This window comes from Oreochromis aureus, linkage group 18 (assembly GCF_013358895.1).
Source record: "Oreochromis aureus strain Israel breed Guangdong linkage group 18, ZZ_aureus, whole genome shotgun sequence".
NCBI classification, from domain to species: domain Eukaryota; kingdom Metazoa; phylum Chordata; class Actinopteri; order Cichliformes; family Cichlidae; genus Oreochromis; species Oreochromis aureus.
Genome location: NC_052959.1, coordinates 2933326 through 2958969, shown reverse-complemented (window position 1 = coordinate 2958969; position 25644 = coordinate 2933326). Strand labels below are relative to the sequence as shown.

The window sequence follows — 25644 nt, the reverse complement described above, 5'->3', positions numbered from 1 at the left end:
TTATTAGTCCCACACGTGGGAAATTTGTTTATGGGAAATATGTTCCCTGAAGGTGGTTGTGTGTCTACTGTAGCATTGTACAGATAGCTTAAATCCCCAGGGCGCTGTTTTCAGTTGGGGATTTTGTTATTTTTTAAATAACTGTAGTCAGCCCTATTTGTTATCTTCTGATTCAACCAAGATCCACTTGGCAGAAAAGATCAAAACAAAACACTATTTCTTTATTTCATTTTCCTCAAATGTCATTGAGATACAGCATCGAGGCGGCAGTAGCAAGTAAGGCGACAGCTGTAGCCATGGCAACACCTAAACAACAGAAAGGAGGACAGTCAGAACAGAGTACACAAGCATGCATGTCCTTTTTTAAAAAAAAAAATATTTTCGATAGTTAATCATTATCAAATCACTACACAGTAGACTTTAGTTATTTGAATACTGAGCCCTAACAGAAGACGATTGGATGATACAAAAAATATAATAAGCAAATGTATCATTCGTCTTGCTAACACAATTTATTAAATGTAGATGAGAGGTCTTTACCAATGTAGTTTTTCTTGTGATCTGGCGCCTCGACTTTTTCTTGAGTGGGCTCTGAAAACATACAACACACATTTGGATCAACTAGGTTAACATCCCTCATCACCAACTCCTGCTTGATTATTGTGAAAATGGCGTAACTAAAGTACCATCAGTGTGCACATACAGATGTTCACTTGTTTTAACGGTTAGAATTTGTTAGTGTCATACAATGTTGCAGCTAGGGAGTAAGTTTGTGAAGTCAGGATGATTTCATTAAGTAACTTGTTAGTTATTTGTTGCTTCAGTTTAACTTTGCGATGGGAATTTTCAACAGACATCATTAATATAAACTGTAAACTGATAGTTATCATCGCACCACTGTTAACAACAAAAACAACCATTTATTGTTGTATTACTGAGGCTGAGGCTTTGAGGAGGTTGCTGACTCTATCGCCAAATGATGACAGATGGGATATTGAGATTTTCCCAACCCAGGAAATTCCATTGAAGTGAACTTTTTTTTTTTATACCCATCCATTAATGTTTACAGATGAGCTATGATGGTTTTTAATTTGTTTTCATATACATCTGACCTCACATCTGCAGTTTGGCACATGTTCTCTGCAGCAGCACGTCACAATTACATATTTTGCATTCATATAGTAATGGCACTAACATTTGGTCTGGAGGTAGGTGGAGCAGGTCATCTAGTAATCAGAAGGTTGGTGGTTCGATCCTGATGTGTGTGTGTGTCAGATAGAAAGCACTTAAGCGTAGGGAAAAAAGTGCTTGTATGAATGGGTGAATGAGGCATGTTGTAGTGCTTTTAGTGCTCCAGGTGAGTAGAAAAGCGCTATATAAAAAAATGTGTCCATTTACCATTTAAACAATACCGTGACAACAAAAGGAGAAAGTGAAAACTGATACCCAAACTAGAAATTAGGTTTTGGTGTGAAAATACTACTTTACAAACACAAACTCTGTGCCCACCTGGTGTAACATCACACCCTGTGATTTCAACAGTCATTTCCTGTCTGGTATCCAAGTCTTCCTCCGCTGCATCAATGTCCAGCATCTCCTTCAACCGCTCAGGCACCTCAGATAAATCCTCATCACTGAACTGGTAGTCACACACACAGAGTGGCCCGCTCACTTTTAGTGGACAAAAGATACGATGGGGGAGGCAGAACAGCTCTGAAGGACAGACAGAGAAGCGCAGGTACAGTAACTAATATTGAGAGGTCGTGGATTTTAACATCTCTTCTAATGGTGCTCATGTATTAAGACACAACAGTAAGGTTATTCACATCTAACTTTCATTCATTCTAAAAAAGTTGCTTTGAAAACGTAACCATCAGGTGTAGACAGACAACATTTTTTCTTTATTACTCCTTATTCATTTAAAGAATTGTGGGAGAAAGATAATAATAATAATAATAATAATGGATTGCATTTATAAAGCGCTTTTCGAGACCCTCAAAGCGCTTTACAATTCCACTATTCATTCACTCTCACATTCACACACTGGTGGAGGCAAGCTACAGACAGAGATAATAAGAATAGAGTGCACACAGAATTACTAAGAAAAAAAATTTGTTAGCACACCAGCAACCGGCCTCCTCAGTTCCTAGATGTTTATAGTATTGTTGAAAGATGACTAGGGAGAAAACAGTGGTAAACATGGCCCTGTTATAACTTTTTTGAGATGTGTTGCTGCCATCCTACTCAGTGCTTTGATACATTTTAAAATGCTACATTTTCACAGTTTAAACATTTGATGTTTTTTATGTCTTGACCTTTTTGGAATTGGGGCTGTAGTTGTAGCATTTATAATGAACTAAACTGCTTCAAAATTCAGTGAGTTATGATCATTTTAGCTGTTTCGTCTCCATAGACTTACATGGATTAACAGGCCTGGATCCCCCTTAACAATACACAAGCAGTGTCATTCCTGTGAGAAGCACTGGCCACATGTATACATGTGGATACACTGTGTTCATACCAGACCAACTATGAAATTGGGGGTTGGGATTAACAATAGCGTATGCCATCCATTACTAATTGCTCACCTTGTACTGTTGAGGTCAGGTCTGATCTGTGTTCAAATCCTGCCTCTATGGTTTCATTGGCTGGCAGTAAACCCACCCATGACCTTGAACTTATCTATGTACAGCTGTAAGCAAGTGATTGGTGGAGCACACAGTGTCTGCACCTTTCTGTTGTTTGTCTCTGCAGCTGCCCTTGCTCTCCTGGTCTGATGCCAGCAGCTCCTCCAGCATCATTTGAACTCTCGTGGCCACCGTAGAAACCACGTCCCTCTTCAGCAGCTGTCCGCAAGAGAGGTTTCCATGAGAAAATAATAAATTCTGTTTTCATTTCATTTGTGGGTCATTCTTTTTCTCAGATGTTGAACTTCAGATCTTTTATCTGGAACAACCCTTATGCTAAAGAATTACCTTCTCTGCCTGTCTGGCCTTTGGCTTGTTGCTGTGTAGATAAGCTCTGCTGTGGATTGCTCCTGTTACTGACACGCTGCCGCCACACTGCTGGATCACATCTGTTAACCTCTTGTTTTCCTAACACAAAGGAAGGCAAAATTTTATTTCATGGTCATGCACAAACTTTCTCAAAACCTGACTTAGCTTTACTCCAGCAAATATGTATAATTTTAACAGAAATGTACCAAACACAAGCATGTGTGTCCATTTATGGCTTCACTGCCACTACTTGTGTGACGTGTCATCTACCAATCACAAGGTCTGTGGTTCAATTACGTGCTACTGCAATCTACATGTCAAAGTACCATTGGGCAAGATACTTAACCTACTGGATCCATAGGTGGAAACCTACTAAAGTTTCCACCTATGGATCCATCGGAATGTGAGTGTATGTGCAAAAATTAGATATGGAGTTTAGGTACAGAAAAATGGGTGTATGAATGTGTGTGTGCTTGGGTGAATGAAGCTTGTAGTAAAAAAAACAGTGCTTTAAGTGCTCAATTAGAGTAGAAAAGTGCGTCTCTAACCGTTGTGATGAGCAGCTGAGCTGTGTATGTCTGTCTCAGATTCCTCCTCTAGAGAAAAACACTGGAAGTCAGAATTTTCTTGCTGCCTTTCAACAAAAAATCACTTGTTATTTATCATCAAGCCACAGCAGTCTATGTTGTAATTGATTTGCACATAAAAGTGTGCAAATAATCAATCCTAAAGCAGCTATCAAGCATTCATTCATTCAAGTATCATTAACAACCTGTATCACTGTGAGCTCCGAATCCTCGGGTAGCCTTTTTCCATCAATCAGACACAGTCCACACTCAATCTGGTGTGCCCATGCTTTCAGTCCTTCCTGAAACAGAAAATCAAGTCAGAACTGTTCCCATGAAGAAAAAAAAGGTCTCATGCATAAGTGTGTGTTCCAACCTTAAGGCATTCCTCCATATTTCCTGTGCTGGTTCTGTTGTTTGGTAGTGGTAGCAGCATGTCTACATTTAGACTGCATGACACGGTTGCCCAGGAGGAGCACAAACCTGACTGGTACTTCCAGTCTGCAGGCTTAGCCACACTCTGGGAAAACATATAAACAACAACAACAGCATTGTATGAAAGAGAACAGGACAACATATATCAAGACTGTTAACCTTGTGGCCTACATCTCACTTTAAAAGGTTTAATCCACAACCCCTGATAAATGTAACGTGGAAGCACTTTACCGGTGTGTTTGTGAAGTCAGAACATAATAGATTTCCTTGTTCAGTGAATAAGACTTATAACACCATACTGAAATAGTGTTCCAAAACTGTGATATTACATGTTTTGGAAAAAAGCAAAGAATGTTTTTTGAAGGCAGTACACATTTGAGTAATATTTTAGAGCTGTGCAGGTAGAAGCTGCTTTTCTGTAAGATGTGAGAGATGCAAACTGACCTTGGGGTCTTTGATGTCAAAGGTTCTACAGACAGTTCTAGTCCACTGGGTTAAAGAACATCCACAAACACTGTATGGTAGCTACCTGAGCCAAAGGCAAAGCTGATGAAAAGGATACTTTCTGGTTTTGGGATTGATTTGCAGCGTGACACAGTCTGTGACATCATCATCTGCAGGGTCCCACAGGTGCTCAGAGGAGATCAGATTTTCCACTGCAAACAGCAGCTAGACACACACACGCTGCATGATGTTACCAATTTTTTACTTTTCTGTGATTACATTTGATTTCACTCCTTTTGGAGTTGGGGATTTTTCTAGCACTGAAGTGCAAATGTCCTCAGTTGTATAAAGACAAATTGAAAGAAGACTGTTTCCAGTGTATTAAAGTTAAGTTAAGCGAGCTCCTTTTAGAGTTGTAGGGTTTTCAGGCAAGCCTTTGTCCTCAATGTTATTTAAGATATACTTGACTGGGTTCAGAGCTTTAATTAGTTCAACAACATCAGCTAAAAGAAAGTTTGCATTTTGGTAAAAAAAAAAAAAAAGAAAGAAAAAAAAAGGTTGAGATGATCACTGATGCCAGTGTTTTTGTGAGAAAGTTTCTAATAAACCTCTGAATTATTTTTCTTTCTTTTATAGCTACATAAAGAACCAAATCATGCTCCAACAATATTTCCACCATCAAACTGAATTAGCTCTTCACACACTTTGTGTTTAGTCTTGAACCACATGAAAGTCACATGATGTCTTCCATCTGAACGAGCTAAGCTAACCCTGTTAGCAAATTTTAATATTAAATAAAGCATTTTTTAACAAATCTGTGCTGAACTGTAAAATATATTTTAGACTTATAGTGAACGGACACACCCTTTAAGTATAAATGAGTCTTTCAACATTTTTGGCTGATGCAACACTCCATTATCCATTCAACACTAAGACAAAACTGGTAAAACAAATGCATCCATGGGAGAATGGCAAGGCAAAATCTATAGTTGACCAGAAAGAACACAAAGGCTTGCCTCACATTTCCCAAAAAACATCTTGAAAATGTCCAAGACTTTTGAAAAAATATTTTGTAGCCTAATGAGGAAAGAACAAAACTCAAGTTTTAGGTAAGGTTTGATTCCCGTTACATCTGGCATAAAACTAACAGCATTTCATGAAAAGAAAATCTCACCAACAGTCAAACATGGTGGTGGTAGTGTGATGGTTTTGAGCTACTTTGCTGCTTCAGGTCTTAGACAACTTGCCATAATTGATAGAACTATGAATTCTGTTCTCTACCAGAAACTCCTGAAGGATAACGTCTGGCCATCAGTCAGTACCCTGAAGCTCACTTGTTATGATAATGTTCCGAAAAACATACCAGTTCTTGCTGCCACACGTAGCACATCCAGGTATTAGATTTATGTGCAATTACTTTTTCACATCGGGCCAAGTACTGGAGGTTTGGAGGCAAGTTTCCCACACTTAAATTGTCGAATTTCCTCCATGATTTTTCTTTTTTTTTAAGCTTTGGAATTCACAGCTGGTAGGACTATCTATTTATGTGCAGCCACTTATGTGTTAACATTCATGGAAGTCACCACTACTGGAGCTTAGCAAAAGTGAGAGCATAAAGCGCCAGGTGACAGACATATTAAAACATTTTATTTTAAATTTGACATATAGGCTGCACATTTTTTAGAATCACTTAAAACAATGATAAAAAAAAAGTAAAATGTAAAATAATTGACAATGCTCATTTTGATATATTAATTTTAGGTCAAAGCCACAGAGAGTAACTGGATTATGGGCAAAAAAGCTGCAGGTGCGAGACCTCGTTTCTAATCATTTAAGCTGATTTTCGATTACACTTCACACTACAAGCTATAGCACATTACAAGAATTTCGAAATGATTTTGCTGGAAACAGTGTCAACATGACTCTCACCTGTCGGAGTGTAGTTAGTGCGTCCTTGGCATCTGCATCAGTGATGATGAAGACTCCCACCACAGAGAGGCCTCCGGGCAGCATCCTGGACACCTGGAAATCAATAGCAAACATGAAGCTTAGCTGTGTGCAAGTCTGTCTACCTAGGTGAACAGCTCATTTCAAAGCACAATGCACTCCTCATTTAATACATGAGCATAATACATGCTGCAATCAAATCAGTGTGTGCTGGAGGAGAGGCACGGCTCTCTTTAACTACCTGTCGAGCATGCTCGGTGACCCACTCCTTGTCCACAGAGTTTCTAGCTGCTGCAGCAGACTCCTCCTTTTGGGGGGTCCGAATTGCCATGACAACAAAATCCCTTTGGGTTGAACTCTGAAATATTTAGTCAGTAATATTGATTAATTTCTCTTAACTCCACACACAGCATGTTCATGTCCTATCGTATTGTGACATATGGTGCTCACGTATTAATTTTAAAGCATGTGTACAGTACTGTGCAAAAGTCTTCAGCCACTCTTTGTTTCTTTAGATTTTGCCAGAAAAATTGGAAATAGGTCCAGTGATTTATTGAAATGTGCAAATATACATGGAAATACAGTATACAGGCTAAAACTCAGTTACAGTTCTAACTAGCTTGAAAGTCAATATTCAGCATGACCACCTTTATTCTTCAACACAGCATGAACTCTCTTAGGCAGCTTTCTAGTAATTTCTTTACGCAGTCTTCATGAATTGTTCTCTTGACTTTCTGAAAGATATTCTAAAGCTCTTCTTTGGTTGTTGACTGTTTTTTACTCTGTCAAGATGAATAAATTAAATTTTATTTATATAGGGCCAAATCAGAAAAAAATGCCTTGAGATGATTTATATTGTAAGGTAAAGACCCTACAATAATACAGAGAAAACCCTAACAATCATATGACCCCCTATGAGCAAGCACTTTAGTGAGAGTGCAACACTACTGACAGCAATGCAGAAGCAAACCCTGACAGAAGCTCCGTCATGTTTTACAGATGGCTATAGACAATTGTTGCTGCACCTCTTTCCTGACTGTCTGAATACATATTGACAGTTTGAACCAAAGATTTCAAATTTGGATTCATCACTTCATAAGACCTGCTGCCATGGATTTTCAGTCCAGTTCTTGGAAACATTCCAAGTGAAAATGGTCACATACAGAGACTATACTGCAATAGAACTGCAGCTCAAGACCATGATAAAATATGACAAGAATGTTTGGATCTTTGGAAATAAAACATAGAAAATGGGGGGTGGCAGAATATTTCTGCACAGTACTATATGTAGCGCATTTCATTAATTTCATTCTAATCTTTGAGAACATAGGATCATTTTCACCATTTCGCAGCTCACAGAAAACTGAGTAACTCTGGACTCCATCCTGAAAGGATTTTAGTATTTTTCAACTATTTTCTGATATTATATGGACAGAAGGGTTAATAGACAGATTCACTTTCTTTTTTCTCTCATTTCACTTCTTAAGTTTAACACAATTGACAAATTTATTGGAATACTATTCAAAGTATTTGTGACTGTTACTTGCTTCTAAAAGGACTTTGGTTGTAGCCCTGATTCAATATCTTGAACAAATCTGACATATGCCACCGCTAGACACACTCTTTTCACATAAAAAAAATTAGGTGTAATGAATGCAAAGTTCTAAAGCCTCTGTTTTTACACATGGCCTAATATATGACAGATGTTAGTATACAAAGGTACCTGTCCAATTAGCAGTCCTGTGACTGGGTCTGCCTTTTGTTCACACAGTTTCGACAGATATCCCTCCACATCATCTTGGACTATATATCCACGACCCATTATTTCTGGCAGGGAAATGAAGAGGTGATATAAACATTGCACTTTATCCAAGAGCGTCTGTAAATAAACAGTTCAAGGAAAAAGAGATATGGAGCACTACAACAAGTGTTTCTAATCTATAAATACGGTCGAATTAAAAGCAGAAAATATGTAGTCGCTCATTGATTATTTACAGCTGTTTGCCCCTCTAACTTTAGCTAGCTCATATTTTAGCTACATTTCATTAAAATAACAGTTCAGGTTCACTATAACATACAGTGTGGACGTCAAGAGCTTCCACGTACCATGGAAAATATTCAAAAGAAGTAAAACAGCTGCTAAAATCTCAACCAAAAAAGCAGGCAATTTTGACAGGTCTAATGCTTCGTCAGCAGACCAAAAAAAATATACATTGACGGATTTCCGTCGCACGTCTGTGTCGTAATAGGTGACTCGGGATGGAAATGGTCAGTATACCAAAGCAAACTAAACGCTGAGAGTTTTTCTTCAAAATAAAATTTGCTGCAATGAGAGCCAGGTAGGCTTGGAGGCAAGACCAGATAAATACTTTGTAGCTGCCCATATACATTAAATTAACTATTTAACTTTTAGATTCGAAGAGCGTATATCGATTCATCGCATCTAAGCTTTAATAAGTAGTTTTCATTTACCTCGTCGAACTTCATTACCTTATTTTGAAAGTATGAAGCAAACTTCCTGCCTGTGTACGCGTCGAGGGGGTCTAATTTGACATTTTTTAGTTATTACTTTGGTTGTAGACAGTGCACAGATTAAAATTATTTTACAAGAGTTTACCGTTATTCTTCGGGACGAGTAGGCAGCGATGGCGGTCGTCCTGCTTCAGGCTCTGGAGCGGACGGAGCTGAATAAGCTCCCGAAAGGCATCCAGAACAAGCTGGAGAAGTTTGTAACGGAGCTGCAGAATGCTAACGAGGCGCTCCAGACGCAACATGAGCGATTCAAAGCAGACAGCGGTGGGTACCTAGAACAAGTCCGTATTGGTTAGCTATTTGGCGTGTAACTTGTTTTTGTTGCTTGCTAGATTCCAGTATTCTAGTATTTAGAGTACTCACTCTGTTTGGGTATAAAACATGTTGTATGTGTTTCACTACCCTAACTCCTGCACGCTAACGTTAGCTGCGCTATCAAGCTAAAGCTAACTTTGGCGGAAGGGAGATGTGTCCAGTTGTTGAAGTTGTTATTTTATTATTAAGCAGTGATGTGTAGTGTGTTGAATGCCGAAATAAAAAACAGTTACCAAATTATTGAAAAACATCTTGTACCAGCCTGTGTTTTTATGTTGTCGTCATTAACCAAATGCACACAATGTTACTGTAAATTCGAACAGAGTTTGGCACTAACTTTTGTCAGTACTGAAAAGGGGATTTTCTCAAATTATAAGTTAAATATATATTTGTGTGTGTATAGAGAGAGAGAGAGAGAGAGAGAGAGAGAGAGAGAATATAGAGATATATAGAATATAAATAAATAATGATCAGCATTGCAGATCTCTGTGTTTGTGACCGGACAAGTACTAAAGTGTATATTTCCTGTGCACACCTGTGTTCCTGTTGACTGTTGCCCCTTATAGAGCAACAGTACTTTGACATGGAGAAGAGATTGGCGGAGAGTCAGGAACAGATCTTGTCTGCTACCAAAGATCTGCAGACTCTCAAAGAGGAAAATAAAAAGCTCAGTAAGTCACCATATCATATCAGCAGGTGTCTTTATTCTACATGTTGTCTAGATCAGCACAGAACTTAATTGTACAGTGCACTTTGAAAAAAATTACACTGATGTTTAATGATGCACTGATTGTGAAATTCTGAAAAACAGGATTATAAAAAAATGTAGGTTGAAATTAGATGCTGATATGTTGTATGTATGTATGTATGTATATATATATGTGTGTGTGTGTGTGTGTGTGTGTGTGTATATACATACTCAATTTGTTTAGTTTTAAAATTTGTTTGTTGTTTCAGATCAAATAGATCTTTAGTAACTGAACAGTTTTAACAATGTTTTGTTTTTATTCACCCCTTACATTTCCCATTTTTCCTAGAAAAAATGAGGGGTGGCTTGAAATGTTTGCGCAGTATTGTAAGGCTGATAACAAGTGATATTGGTTTTAGCCCATGCTGATATTCTGCTGTTATAGATGACCATCCTTGTTGATGTTCTATATTATGATAGAACAAGGCCTATTTAGTTTAAAACACTAGCTGAAATGTTTCTGCAAAGACACTCTGAGTTAGACATTTCAGAGGTTACAGCTGCTAATGGCACCTGATGAGGGTTATTAAAAGAAATATAGTGTAATTCATTGTACTGTCATTTTATGCTTTACCAGAGACTGTTTTTAAATGAATCACGAGGTTTTAATGTAGTCTAGCACTGTCTTTCTGGATCTCGTGAAGCCATGGGTTATAATGTTTCTCTCTTTAGATGAAGAGTTGAGCACTCTAAAGGGAATAGAAGGAGAGAGCACCGAAGATAAACCATCGCAACAGGTAAACATGCCTATAAGGGCTTTATATTGACATAACTTAAAAGCTGCGTTGATACAATTATGCTGCATTTATCGGTGCTACACCTAGCTAAATCTTTGAACATGGTTAGTGTTTACTGCCATCTTGTGCCAGTACATAGCATGATGTCACTGGGTGGGTTGGTTGGTTGCTGCTAATAGACAATGATTGTTTATCTGTGACTGATAAATTGATAAACTGCAGTGAAAAAATAGCTAGAAATGCACAGGAGAAATCGATGGTGCAGAACAGGCCAATCACAGGAATCATGGGCTATGCTGACGTATAGTTACATTTCTAGGGAGGTAAGGTCGGAGGGATTTCCCACTTTCTCATATATCCCAGAATTTTATGCTGTAGTGGACTCACCAAAAATATAAACCCTATACTAAAATCAACATCTTTAAGCTTGGTAATGGTAGCATCATAGTCTTTTGAGATTATTTAACAGAAAAAAGGATTATTGTACTTGTAAATATACATTGATTAGTGTGTAATTACATCTTCTAACTAATTACTGCATTCTCATAAACTCAGAATTGATCCATTAAAAACGCACAGGAGCAGGCACTAGTTATTAGGAGCTACCATGTGTGCCCCTCCATGTTGGATATAGTACTCACTGTTACCCTGGGTTTTATGTATGTGGCTAGAGACTGGTCTGGAGAAGAGAACCGTGGTGTCTGATATGGAGGCAAATTATAATTCCTTTTCTGCATCTTCAGACTAAACAGTTTATTCTTACATTGTGTGAGAGTTTAGTCACCAAGTGTCAGAGTCCAGCAATGTTAGAGCCTCTTCAAATAAAGCTTCACTAAAACTGGCTAAGAGTAGCTAGCACTTGTAAAAACAGCAGGGCTCACCAGGATATTCTCAACAACTCACTTCAGTATCACTGTCATTGGTCAGAAGTGAGCTTCCCTGACTTACTGGCTTGTATCGGATTCCTTTCACAATTTTGCATACTCCTCCAGAGTGACGAGTCTGTGCTAATTCTGCCAAGAAGAGCAGTGAAATATCCAGCCAGTTATACCAGAAGCTCTTGTTGATGGCTACCAAAATTGTCTGTTTGGGGTGCATCTTGCTAAGAGACATTTAACCAAATATTAGTGAGGGTGTACTCATGTGTTTAGTCTGTATGTTTTTGACGTTGTGTGAATTAGTGAAAAACCATTACCTCAGCTAATAAAAAAGAGACCTTTTACTCATCATTAACACAGAAATTCCTTTAGAAGTCTGCTACAGATACTGGATAATTGTTACACATTTCAATTTTCTACACACTCTTAGTGTAGTAGTATAATTCAAGTACTGTTTGTGCACGTATGTATGGATACAGCAAACCAAGACCAAGTATGAGATTGAGGCAGAGAAGAGAGAGCTGGAGCGGTTGCTAGAGAAGAGAACACAGGAGGTGGAGAATGTCTCTGGTAAGTTCACAACAGAAGCTATACACCTCGATAAATTGTGCATGTTTGGTTCAGTGGAAACCTGTTTACGCTTCTTTTTCTGGTCTGTGGATTTGTCTTTGCAGAGGATGTGAAACGTCTCAATGAGAAACTGACAGACTCAAACAAAGTGAAGATGGAGCTGCAGTTAAAACTGGACGAGATACAGTCGTCTGCAGCTTCTGTACAGGTGCGCTCTATACACACACACACACACACACACACACACACACACACACACACACACACACTCACCAACAGGTTCACCTTATGTTAAACACACCAAATAAACTACACAATAAGCAGGTAAGAAGCATAATATTACACACAAACAGATGCTCTGCTTTAATCTCTGTTTCAGATGTTTGCTCAAACTGCAGTCTGCCAATAACAGCAGCTGCACTTGCAAAACGGGCTTGGGGTCGTCTTACAAGGGCTTGAGGCTAAAATGACTGATCATAATAATCATTACTTTTGACTTAATCGAGAAGGCCTACAGTCCTGCAGAGAACAGTGCTTACTGGGACTGAGTTCTACTTGTGGAAGCCAGACAAGGGACAGCCTTTTAGAAGACAGTGGCCTTTTTAGTTCGACAGTCTTAAAGGGATAGAAAATGAAACTGCTTCTTTCAGACAAAATGCTTTGAGGCCTGTTCAGGTTGAATAAGGATTGCGAATTATTTATTTTTGAGCTTATAGTAAAAACGATAATTGGTCCACCTTTAAAATGCCTTTTTTTTTTTTTTTTTTTTCTGTGGAAAATTTTTGTGGCGTGAAGAGAGAAGTGTTACTGGAAATGTATCTTACAGCACCGGGAGAAGCGTATGGAGCAGGAGAAGGAGCTGCTTGAGAAGAAGATCGAGTGGTTGACTGCAGAGCTAAATACCAAAACTGAGGAACTGCTGAACACCAACAGAGAGAAAGGCCAAGAGATCCTGGAGCTGCAGAGCAGTCTGAAGAGCAGCGAGCAGAAGGTAAGATTTATACAGTACTGTATTTGCATTCAGTACTGTATAAACTGAATGTAAATTCCCTGTTGGTTTTAATCTCCTTTATTATCAGTAGTTGTGGAATATGTAGGATTAATTAGCTATTCTAGCCACAGCGCTAACGTCTTTAGTAACAATATTTCTCTTCCACAGGTGGCTGTACTGGGAAGTCAACTCACTGTTCTAAAGGAAACCAGTGAAAGTCAGAATAAAAGAGCTGAAGACCTCAACAACAAACTGAAACAGGTAACATGGAAACACTTATGTAGGGCTGCAGCTATTGATTATTTTAGTAATTGATTATTATATTAATTGATTAATTGGATAAGAAATACTTTTGACTTATTAATGAGCAATAATACATATTAAAAAGAGAAAAAAATACAGGTCTTTCAAAATGAACTGTTCATTGGTTTCTATTTTAGAAACTGCAGTGTTTTTGTTTTGTCGGTCATCTGTTTCATTTGTCCAAAAAAACCACCAAAAAACTCCTTTGTTTTTATGTGTCATATTCAATTTGAGTCTTTAGAGAAAACATTTTCTTAAATGCAAAAATGTATAAATGCTATCAAGTAGAGTAAAAGTCAAATAAAATAAGATAAATATGTGATAAGGCATAAAAATGTCATCTTTACTCTGTCTTCTTGGAAGGCTTTATGAGTTTTTGTACATGTTTCTGCATGTTTAAGTGTGCAGTGAATGTGTCTGTAAGCCTTTAAAGGAGAATGTGGTGGCTGCAATGAAGATAAGCAAGCATATCAGCATTCTGAAGTTTGCTCTGTGCTTCGATGCAAAGTTTCTGTACTGCAGAAAACATGTTGTAGATGTTAATTAATATTAACAATAATTCACTGATCAGCCTAACAACCCTCAAGTGGCTCAGAGTTTTACTGGCACATGTACATTTTTATTGGCTTGTGAAAAAAGCTTTAATTTTTATATTTTTAAATATTAATGCAATTTGATATTATGTCACTTTCAATCTGAAAAATGTTACCAAGGCCTTGTACATCCATGCCCCCCTTTAGACCCAACCCTTTTTGCTGCAGGTACGGCTTCTATGTAAAATAGGACGTCATTAGGCTGTATAATTTAAACATGTACCAGCAGCTACAAAGTTTGCTTTTATTCATGTCTGAGTTTGTTCATCAGGTGCTTTGATAAAGGACTCCCACCAGCCTTTTCCCTGAAAGGTTTTAATGCAATCAAAAGAACAGCGCTGCTGTTTGGATGCTAGAAACATATTTTCTTTCACTCAACATCTTAGTAATGGCTCCGCCTCTTTGCTCTTCACTGTGTGTAAACAGACTCCCTCCACGTTAAACTGTGCCAGCATCACTGTCTCTGTAGTGTGTTATCAGTGTTTTTTCAGACTTTTCATTTTATGCGCTGCTCATACATTTCTATTGGAGCTCTGACTTTAGTGGCAAATAAGGGTGAAACCCTCCTGTTTGTGTTTCCATGGTGACAGTGGTGAGCTACAGAACTGCGTCAAAGCGCTTAAACCCTAATTAGATGCCTTGGAAACTTTGTGCTCCAGGATTTATTGAAAGATCTCTTCAAGTATTACTAATTGTTTTATTGATCAAACAATTGATCAGCATTTTTTTTAATCTGCCAATGATACAGTGATTGCATACACATATGTTATGCATTGCATTTATTTTCTAAATATCTTTCCAGGTCAAAGATGAGAAGAGCGCCATGGAAGAGAAGTACTGCAACGAACTCAATGCTCATGTCAAGTTGTCTTCACTCTATAAGGTGAAAAGTCACAAAGTCACTAAGATAGTTGTTGCTTAAATAACTAAAACCTTCTGTTACACTGTAGTGCCATGTTCTTCTAAGAGTCATCCTTTTCCTCCCTGTAGGGGGCAGCAACAGACATGGAGACAAAGAACCAAGAACTGAGCAGAGCTGTTGAAGAACTCAGCAAGCTAGTGAAAGAAACGGGGGAAGGTACGTATCCATGTTTTTAGTTTTGTGTCTGCACACCTGGTCATTAATTAAAAGTATGAATATTAGTTTATAATGCAAATACAAAACTAGTGCCATCATGAACCCCAAAGCCTTTGTAGTAAATTTGTATTCTTAATATATTTAACCTGCTCTGTAGCTTTCCATATTCAAAGTGTTACTAATGACCTCTGTGTGTTTGATTTTGCTCCCTTTGCAGCCAATAAGGCTCTAGAAAAGAAGGTGTCAGAGGGTGAGGAGCTAAAGACTCGGCTTGAAGAAGAGCTTAAAGATAAGATCAAGAAAATGGAAAAGGAGTTGGAAAATGCTACAGTGAAGGCTGCAGGCAAACACTGCTGTAAGAACATATATATATACACACACACAGACACACACACACGTTTTACCTGTGCTTATCAAGCTAAGTCTGCTTTTATGAGAATGTCTCTGGAAACCCATAACAGCTGTATTTACATGTGCACATTGTGTTCCAGGCATGCCTTCTATGACTGAAGAACAGTTGGATGCCATGTGCCCTTCAGCAGCCTCCATTGCAGCGATTGTCAAACCTGGGATGAAGTTCTTTGATGTGAGTTCACGGGATTTTACCAAGGTGTCAGTGAGAATTAGACACTACGTCTGAATCCAATAAAACACCTTTGGGATGTGGTAGAAGGGCTATTTGGTATTATGAATATCCAGAAACTGTGCCGTAAACCACATCATCATGGAGCAGATTTTCAAAGGAGTGTTTTCCACCTCTTGTGAACAAAATTTTAGGCCATTAGAGAGCATTGCATTTCTTTGCTATGTTACGTCAAAAAAAAGGGAGGGCTTAACCAAGAATAACCATGAATTTGTTTATTGTGGTTGTTACTTGAGACACTCTGATATATTGCAAGGTTCTAGATATTTTCAAGTGTGCTGTAAATCGTCCGTCCAGTAGTGTATCTGTACTACTGTAGCGTAGAGTGCAGTGTAGACTTTTGTGGTTAAGAATTCTTCCTTTGCTGTCTCTGTGTTTAGCTGTATAATGCGTATACTGAGTGTCAGACACAGCTTCAGCTGGAGAAGCAGGAGACAAGGAGAGTGAGCCGTGTGCTGGATGAGATTGTTCAGGAGGTCGAATCCAAAGCTCCTGTCCTGAAACAACAGAGGGAGGAGTACGAGAGCATGCAGAGATCCATGGCCTCCCTGTGCAACAAACTGGAGCAAGCTCGAACAGTAAGGCAGCTGTTTTATAAACCCGATTGATTCAATTTTTGATTTGTTTGGTCATATAAAACTTACATGTTGTTCATGTTTTGCCGTTAGGAAATTTACAGTTTGCAAAAAGAGAAAGAGGAGGTAAAGCAGCACTGTGATACCCTGGAGAGAGAGAAACTGAGGACTGAAAGACTCTTGGAGGATACATCTGCTCAGGTATGCTAAGATATTTAGAGCAATACACAGAAGAAATTCTATCATTAGTGCTGTTATGTCTGATTAGGTTTAATGACCATCATGTGAGTGGGGAAATAATAAATTATTAATGTTAAACACAGAATAGAGCTTGCACTGATTCATTTCTCTCCAGGTGTGTGGTCTTCTGGTGGAGTTGGAGGAAGCCAGGGGCAACCAGGTGACCAAGGATGACGGCAGCTCTGCTGACATTTCTAGCACTTCAGAGGTGATCAGCCCTCACCAGCTGTCTTTCCGCAGTGTGGAGGAGCTCCAGAGGCACAACCAAAGCCTTCTGGGAAGGCTGAGGGAGCTGGAGGAGGAGAAGGACAAACAGCAGAGCCAAGTAACATCAGCACGGTAAAAGTGATGGGACTATTATATTTAGCCCTGGTTTTTCAGTGCCATTTTTATAAATGGTGTACAATTGTGTCCACAATGCAGTGACACAAATGTCTTAACACTGAACTTTCAGTAACTAATAGACGTGATTTTAATTGGATGTACAGAAGCAAATCATTCTAACCATTGGGAGTTTTGTGTCTTCATGCCACTGAGATGACAAAAGATTGGACTGTAATGTCCTGTGTGGTAGTCACAGTAGGACTAGTCAGCATTTGTTTTTAGGTAATTTGATCAAAGATTGATTAAGGAATCTCAAAAGATGGGTTAGAGGCTTGCTGCCACTCTGTGGGTGAGCATAAGTGATTTCAATTGAATTCAGCATTATTATTTATTTGTTATTGGTAATGCTAAAACACATTCTGCAACAGCATGGCTAAACTGGTGAGTAGTAGTCCAGACTCACTCCTTGAAAATATTTTTTGGCACTTTTTAGGCAATGAACTACTGAGCTGCTGAAATTTAAACATTGTTTAAATTTCACCCAAGTTCTTAAGAGTGTACTCTTTTAAAACTTCAAAATGAGCTCAAATATTTTAAAAAAGTAAACAATGTCTCACACTCAACCTTTAAAATCTTGCATTTGCACTATTTTAATTAAATATGGGGTTTAATTCATTTGCAAATTATCAAATTGAATTATAGCTATTCTACCTGTCTAGGAACAGGGATTCTAAGTACTTTATTGTAGTGTTTTTAACAATATTGCAAATTAATAACATTTTAGCTAATAATGGTACATTATTTATCTTGGTTTTCACCATACAGTTTTCAATAAATATCTACTAATCAGTGTTTGGTATTAGTTATGGTAACCAGTTAATTATGAAGTCAGCTGATATCTTTATTTATCGTAGTTAATCAGGGAAAATGTAAGAAAAGTGAGTCATATGTAACATCATTCTATTTTAAAGATGAACTATGTACACGTGATTTCTTGTAGGATATCAGAGTTGGAGTCCAGTGTGGATCGACTTCATAAGGAGGTGGAGCAACTGAGAGAGCAGAGGAACCAGCAGAAACAGCTGGCAGAGTCAAATGCCAGGCAGAGAGACATGTACAAGGTTTTGCTGACACAGAGCACTGGCTTCAGTCTGCCTCCTCAAGGTGACAAAAAAAATACTAAGACCTGTATGTAGCACCTCTGGTGGTGAATAGACACAATCAAGTTTTTATTTTTATTTTTATTTTTTGTTTGCAACTTCAGGTCAAGACTCTTCTCCCCAGCCTGCACACGGCCGCTCTTCAATACCAGCTGCTCGCTCTACTCCTCAGAGAGCTGCTGCTGCAGAGTCGGCACAGAGTGCTCAGACAAAAGCAGCTTTAAAACAGGTACACACAAGCACATCTGTATATGAAAGCGAATGTTGAGTTAGGAATCAAATTCCTGAAGCTCTTGTGATGTGTGTCTGTTCCCAGCTCAATGACGCCTTCACGCTGTATAAGAAGGAGAAGGCAGAGAACGACAGGATACTGAATGAAACCAATGATCGGCTACAAAGGCAGCTGACAGAACTCCGCTCCAGCCACGCCAAGCTGACTTCTCAGCTGGAGTTCAGCAACAAGCGGTGGGTTTAGGACACAAAACACTAATGTGACAGTTTATGCTTTTTTACCCCTCGCCTGTAAACGGCTGAAGGAGTATTGTCATAAATGCAGTGACTCAGTTTTCAAATTGATACAATAGTTGCATCTATTAAAAATCTTGTACGAGTTTGAATGTCAGTGACCTCAAGGTCAGAGGAAATTTTTCTCAATCTTTTGAATGCAATAAGTTAAAAACAAAGTGATGTAGCATTGATACCAGTGGTGTGTCTACCAGGAGGCTTGGGGGAGTACTGGGAGTCGCCAGGATTTATTTTTAAAGGCTGAGATCTGTGTGTGTTTCTAAATACCAGATACGAAATACTCCAGGAGGCTGTATCAGCATACCGCCGAGAGATCGTTATCCTTCAGGAGAGGAACCAAAAGATGTCTGCAACAGCCCAGCAACACGAGCACATTATCCACACAATGAGCCAGGACCTGAGACAGGCTAATGAAAAAATTGCTCTGGAAGAGGTGAGCAAGACGAGCAGTGAGGATCAGGACGGCTAGAAAGATAAAAGGACTTATGGAGTCAATTGGGCTGTACTGGATGTCATTCTAAATATAGCAGAGACCACAGTATTGTGAAAACATTAAACATTAAAACCAATATTTTCCTAAGATAATATTAACATAGTAACTTAATTTAGGCACATATGTTTTTTTTTTGCACTTGTAACAACTTAATTTACAGCTGGGCCTGTTGACCACTGCAAGGATTTTTATTTATATCTTATTTTGCTAGACTAATGGGTCTGTCTGCTTTTTAACCTAAAGGACCGGTTAACAGATTTTTGTGTTTCCGCGCCTTCTTTTCTCTCTTTCCAATGGAAATGGCCCAAAAGTACATCTGCCTCCCTGTACATTAGGTTTCAGCAGCCTGAGTTGATCAAAACAAGAGAGGATTTTCAATACTCCAGAGTTCTTTCTGGTTTGGTCTATTAAACATGTGTGATATGTCTGAAAAGTTTATATTAACTCACCTTGGAAGTACATTAAACGTCATTATGAATGATTGGAAAGAAAGGTTACAGTAGACTGTGTCAGTGTGCATTTTAGGCTTCAATTCCATATTTACTACAAACATCTTTTAGCACTGGCAGATTCTCAGTTTAATGGCTGAGTCACACACGACACCTACATGTTAAAAATAAAACCAGACTGCCCCATAAAGGCATAACCAGTTAGCAATTTATGTTCACGTGGCTTTTGCAGCTGCTTCATAAACATAAACGGAATAAAAAAGGGAATGAATGTGTTCCCTAGTAAGTTAAATTTCTAATCATGTGTACTTTTGGGTCTGAACGAGACAAAAAAAAAAAAAAAAAAATCATTCTTGGTGAGAGCAAGAACAAAATATTATACAATCCTTCGAATTTGGATCAAGTTCGTAGTCATATTTGTTGTTTCATGGGCACTTTTGTCATCTTTGTCATTTTATCAGTAACCTGCCTCTGTCTGTAGGTGCGTGTGGAGAACCTGACTAAAGAGAGAGACATGTTGAGACAAGCAGAGAGTCGACTGAGTCGAGAGAAGGAAGCCATGCTTGCTGAACAACGTAACCAAAACTTGTTGCTCACCAACCTCAAGACCATACAGGTACCATATTACAGCAGCAGGGTTTGGAGACATGATGCTTTTGGTAATTTATATATGTATGAGGTAGGGCAGGGCAATATGACCAAAAATATTTATCACGATATATATTGGAAAATTTGCGATAATGATATAACTGACAATATAACTGATATCGATATAATTCCACAACTTTATTAGTGCAAAAAAAAACCATCACTTTATTTTCACTCAGCTGTTTTTTATGTGCACTAAAGCTATATAAAAATGTAACAGTGCAAATGCAAATTCCTTGCTGATAGTTTAACCAAAAGGCATTTTCAGTGGAAATGGGCTGACATATCCTGAGCATAACCATGTATAATATCCACAAAAGTTAAAAAGAGGTGCCTTGCAACATGAAACTGCAGCGTGCCAAATAAATAAGTCAAGTACGTATTTTTTGGACCATAAGGTGCACAGGATTATAAAGCAGTCAGATAAGTCTAACTTTACTCAACTCATTCTTCTTGCTTCCTCCAATTTTGTACCATTGACTCATTAATGCTGAATTCTCTCGCAGCTGCTCTGTTCCCATGTTCTACTGCGCGACTGATAGCCTTGAGTTTAAAATGTGCTTCATACGCATGTCTCTTAACAGGTGCCATTTTGGGGTCCTTATACACACACAATACGGTAATATTATGTTGAAGTGTAGTACGTATTACTCCGCTAAGCTCCTGACTACGGTAGCTGTAATGCTCCGACAATCCATCAAGCGATGTGGCTTCGTAGCTTACCAAAGTCGTACTAAAACATTTTTTTGAGCGCCGTGTACCACATAAAATGAGTTTGAGGTCAGTAAGCACAACCAGAATTCATACATAAGGCGCACCAGATTTTAAGGTGCACTGTTCATTTTTGAGAAAATTAAAGGCTTTTAAGAGTTCCTTTATAATAATGGATTGCATTTATATAGCGCTTTTCGAGACCCTCAAAGCGCTTTACAATTCCACTATTCATTCACTCTCACATTCACACACTGGTGGAGGCAAGCTACAGCTGCAGCCACAGTTGCCCTGGGGCAGACTGACACAAGCGAGGCTGCCATATCGCGCCATCGGCCCCTCTGGCCATCACCAGTAGGCGGTAGTTGAAATGTCTTGCCCAAGGACACAACGACTAAGACAGACAGATAAGGGGATCAAACCGGCAACCTTCCGGTTACAAGATGAGCTTCCCAACCCCCTGAACCACGGTCGCCCCATTATAGTGTGGAAAATACGGTAATAACGACGGTCCACTTGCATGTACTACAAAAAAATGTGCTTTGGTGGGTATCTGACAGACAAAAACCAAACCAGTTCCACATCACTGAAGTTGCACGTTTTTAAAAAACAATTTTTGTTCATCTGTTTCATTCAACGATCCGCTTTTGCCCTTCTCGTTCTCCGTCGCCGCCATGCTTTTTCCGCCATGTGCGTCTGAAAACAAAGGCACTGCGCATTTTATCCATATTCTATCACGATATATTTTTTATTTATTTATTCTTATCATTGCCTAACATTATACCGGTATTACTGTGAAGTATAATACGGCCCAGCCCTTGTATGAGGTGTATGTAAATATACCAAAGCTTTAGACTACTCTGAACACCTGTTTTGGTAGTCATCTCTTTGTCCTTCAGTATAGGTATAAAGCATGTCTAAAGTTTAAAAGTGTTAAATTCACTTTCTTGGGATGTCATGTCCAGTTGACGATGGAGCGTGCAGAAACAGAGACACGCCAGCATCTGAACAACAAGATAGAACAACTGGAGTCAGAACTTACTTCGATGAAGACCAGACTAGAACAGGAAGTGGCACAGAGACATGCCCTCGGGCGTACTATGGACGTATGTATAATATTTGTGTGTTTATTTCTTTCATTGTAAATGAGAGCGCATGGCTCGAGTAGACTGATAGACTGATTTTGTAGCCATCGTGTGTGTGTGTGTGTGTGTGTGTTATAAGAGTTTCATTCCTTGTTCCTTTGTGACCTCCATTTGCTCTGCAGGCTCAGTTGTTAGAAGCTAAGAAGCAGCTAGAGACTCAAAACACACTGCAGCAGAAGACCAGGGAGCTGCTGCGTAGCTCTGAACAGCAGGTGGCAGCACTGAAAGCCCAGCTGGCCTCTGCTACCTCCTCTGAGGCTACCAGCACCACCACCACGCCAGTTACCAGGGCCGTAGGCCTCCGAGCACCGTTGAGAGGTAAGTCATTATGGCGGTACAAAGGGTTAATGTACCTGTATACTCAAAGTCAGCTGTAAAACAATAGTAATGTCTCCCACAGTGCGCTCTCCAGTCCCAGCAGCCTCCCAGCTAACCAGCCAATCAGAGCAGGAGCTCTTAGAGGTGAAAGGTCTCCTGCGCAGTGTTGAGGAGAAAAAGAGTGAATTAGAGGAACAGCTGAAGAGTGCTAATGCCTCCGTAGAGCAATATAGATCCGTGGTGCTGACTCTGGAAGACAGTCTAGAGAAAGAGAAGGAGGTACAACTCTTAAATACTACTAAATACTATACTTTGCCCTGTGCACACCTTTTAACATACTCTCATACTGACCTTTCTTCATGCTTAGCTACGTTCTCCTCTGGAGGTTCGTCTGAAAGAGTCAGAAGAGGTGCAGAAGCAGCTGGAGAAGAGGATTTTAGAGTTGGAGAAAATGAAGCAGCAAGAGCAAGAGGAAAGAAGAAAGGCTGTGGGTGCAGTGGAGAAACAAGTGAGTTATAATTTAATATGTGTTCTGATATAATCACACGTTTACTTAGTGTTGTGGTCATAAGTTTGCATATATACACTTATCAGGGATGAATGTTATAGTAATTTAGACTTTTACTGATCTCTTAGAATAGAGTGGAACGATTGAACATCATACATCTTTAATGACTTTAAAAACAAGTGCCCGTGTGAGCAGCTGCAAAGTTGAGCTTGAAAGTGTTAATTTTGGAGTAGGCGGTTCTTTCTTGGATGGCACCCACTCAGTCCACGGCTACATTAAACTTGCTTCAATGTGGACCATGACAGTGGTGTTTCAGCAGTTTCCGGGCTTGAGCCTTGGAGGTTCTTGCGTTGTTCTTGTGTTAGTTTGCCAAGGTCTGGAAAAAGACACATCTGAATAACTTGAATTTGAACAAAATTTGGAATCTACATTTGTTTAGAAATTGCTCCACTAAACCTTCCTGACTTGTGTAAATCTACAATTTCTTAGATCTTTGCTGAATTTCTGGGACTTTCCCATTGTTGTGTATTGGTCAATCTGATTTTCATTTCAGACAAATAAATTTTTATGCTGGCAAAGAAAAACTAGCAGTTAGAGTCAATCATGATCACCAATGAGAAGTAAATAGGCTTTGACTGTGTCAAGTTTAAAGACGTTGTAGAACCTTCGGCACCACTTTGTAAAACATTTAAGTTAGTGTTTGTATATATTTGAGCCTGTGTGTATAATTTTTGTCCCTGTGTTGATTTCTTTTACGTCATTAAAGATGTATGCTGTATGTCAAATTTACCATCACATTCATACCCATGATGTAAACTTCTGACCACAGCTGTAAATGTTGACTCGATGTCGACTTCAGGATTCTACCATGCGTACAATACAAAGGCAACAAGAAACGTGAAAAAATAAGCCAGGCAGTCAAAAACTATTTGCACATCTGTATATAAGGTGCTTTTTAAACATGCTTTAACAGAGCATCAGCTGTTTCTTCTGTCATGGCAATGATCATTAACTGGCAGCGAGATGATTAATTGTGTATGCCATTGTCACTAAGAAAGTGACAGATGGCTGAAAGTCCTGAAGATGGCTTAATTCAGGTTTTGCTACTAATCCCTATACCGTGTGTTTTATCGTCTGCATCCCAAATCAGTGCCCAACTGAGGACCCACTCGGTGCAGGAATGGGTAATATGGCCCAAACATGATATTTCAGAGTATTCCCACGATACCAATAAATTTGCCAAAATACAGAAAAATTGGTTGTTATTCATTTGACAAAATAAACGTAACACATTGACTTGAAATATTCTATGAAAACTATTTTAAAAAGTGCAATAACTTTAAGAAGTATAAAAATAAAATTTCTCCCCCTGTTCTTTGCCTCAGACTGAGGTAAGGCTCTGTCATACTACTTGACCATAAATCTGTGGTTAGTGCATAGTAATTCACAGATAAAAATGAGTCTGGGAGCGCCGTCTTGAAAAAAAAGTCCTTTTCCTTAGGGTGTATTGCAGGTCTAGCTGCTAACAAGCTGCATGAAGCCTTCCTTCTCCACTGTTTGGATTGGCATCATATCTTTCGCCAAACAAATGGTGACAGTTTGGGTAATATCGTCTACGTCCAGGTGAACAGAATCAACCTTCTGGGATTTACTTACCTGGATCATTGAGAATGCATCAAGTCATACCGAGTACAACTGGCGAGAGACTTGGTGATGCCATGCTGAACTAGCTTACTTTATTTTAGTTTTGTAGCATTAGCTGCAGAGCTTTCCTCCCAGGCTTTCAGACATTCCTGATACAGGCTTGGGTGCTGATGCTTAAGAAGGTGAAATAAGTTAGTGATATTTCCCCCCTTTGACATTACAGGCTTTTTGCACTCCTTGCATATTATCGTGGTCTGTTGTGTATATGCTGGTTTGTATCTAAAATAATTCCACACCACTAAAGTAGCTGCTCGTTTGGGAATTGAATCTTCAGCAGTAACGCTTCCAGCCATGTTTGCCTTCACCTTCACAACTTAAATAACTTTGTGCTGCATGACCCACGTGAGCGTAATTATTATGAATATTATGATAAATTAGTCACCAACAATTATTTGTTTTTAAAATGCAAATTATAGAATAAGCTCAATTGTTCAGGCACATATAGATCCACGGACAACTTGATAATGCAATGACCGTAATCGTAATCTCCTTTACTCTCTTTGTACAGGTGTGTGAGCTACAACGCAGTCTGAAGGCCAGTCGGGTAGAGCAACAGGAGGCTCTGGAGAGGGCAGCTGCTGCTGTAACTCTGGAGCAGAAAGCTGTACAGGACAGCCTGCTGCAGGTACACACACGTGCATTGATTAATATACTTGGTTTCTACTGTACTCCTACCAGTTTCTACCGCTCAGCCGTAAAAAGCTGATGGGGTATTGTCATCACCCCACCACCAACTCATAAAGGAGGCAACGTAGATCTTGGATTTGCTTGAATCTCAGTGACCTTGACCTAATTTTCAGAAAATCTTGTGAATTTCATAAAAGAAGTCATCTAGATTTTCAAATGGCAAATCTAGATAGTAGTGCATCTACTAAAATTCTTGAAGGAGTTTGAGGTCAAGGTCACTTAGACTCAAGGACAGAGTAAGTTTTCTAAAACTCTTGTGGACTTGACAACAAGGTGACGTAGGATTTTGAAAATGATATCATAAGTGTGTCTACTAGGAGGCTGAGGGGTAGCACTGGTGGTTGCCAGTATTTTCTTTTTAATTTTTACCTACAGTAAGAA

At 39.0% G+C, this 25644-nt stretch overlaps 2 protein-coding genes across 9 annotated transcripts in view; one reads left to right on the top strand and one right to left on the bottom strand.

Moving 5' to 3' along the window:
- Positions 1-200: 200 nt before the first annotated feature.
- odr4 (odr-4 GPCR localization factor homolog) lies at positions 201-8632 on the bottom strand. 4 transcript variants are annotated; one of them, XM_039602090.1, is made up of 14 exons: positions 8495-8632; positions 8112-8215; positions 6630-6746; positions 6371-6463; positions 4560-4666; positions 4442-4478; positions 3939-4082; positions 3769-3864; positions 3545-3592; positions 2976-3095; positions 2732-2846; positions 1510-1713; positions 541-591; positions 201-306 (listed from the first exon to the last, which is right to left on the bottom strand). In XM_039602090.1, exons 2-14 carry the CDS (start codon positions 8208-8210, stop codon positions 236-238), a joined length of 1302 nt encoding a protein of 433 aa, XP_039458024.1. In that variant the 5' UTR covers positions 8211-8215; positions 8495-8632; the 3' UTR covers positions 201-235. The 4 variants fall into 4 exon arrangements, with proteins under 4 accessions (XP_039458024.1, XP_039458025.1, XP_039458026.1 ...); XM_039602091.1 differs by having other exon boundaries at positions 8467-8600; XM_039602092.1 differs by lacking the exons at positions 4442-4478; positions 4560-4666.
- Positions 8633-8903: 271 nt separating this feature from the next.
- Positions 8904-25644, top strand: part of LOC116316798 (nucleoprotein TPR-like) — a 35249-nt gene continuing 18508 nt past the window's right edge. For 3 of the 5 annotated variants that reach the window (XM_031735435.2, XM_031735434.2, XM_031735430.2), the window contains exons 1-24: positions 8904-9184; positions 9802-9906; positions 10656-10720; positions 12078-12168; positions 12273-12376; positions 12995-13159; positions 13328-13420; positions 14858-14938; positions 15046-15133; positions 15351-15488; positions 15625-15719; positions 16157-16354; positions 16445-16552; positions 16707-16930; positions 17916-18079; positions 18180-18304; positions 18392-18540; positions 18871-19033; positions 20024-20158; positions 21867-22007; positions 22169-22364; positions 22447-22643; positions 22732-22872; positions 25085-25201. In XM_031735435.2, coding sequence (XP_031591295.1) covers positions 9034-9184; positions 9802-9906; positions 10656-10720; positions 12078-12168; positions 12273-12376; positions 12995-13159; positions 13328-13420; positions 14858-14938; positions 15046-15133; positions 15351-15488; positions 15625-15719; positions 16157-16354; positions 16445-16552; positions 16707-16930; positions 17916-18079; positions 18180-18304; positions 18392-18540; positions 18871-19033; positions 20024-20158; positions 21867-22007; positions 22169-22364; positions 22447-22643; positions 22732-22872; positions 25085-25201 — 3234 coding nt within the window. In that variant the 5' untranslated portion in view covers positions 8904-9033. The remainder of the gene's footprint in view (positions 9185-9801; positions 9907-10655; positions 10721-12077; positions 12169-12272; positions 12377-12994; positions 13160-13327; positions 13421-14857; positions 14939-15045; positions 15134-15350; positions 15489-15624; positions 15720-16156; positions 16355-16444; positions 16553-16706; positions 16931-17915; positions 18080-18179; positions 18305-18391; positions 18541-18870; positions 19034-20023; positions 20159-21866; positions 22008-22168; positions 22365-22446; positions 22644-22731; positions 22873-25084; positions 25202-25644) is intronic. The other 2 variants (XM_031735432.2, XM_031735433.2) reach the window with 1 other exon arrangement.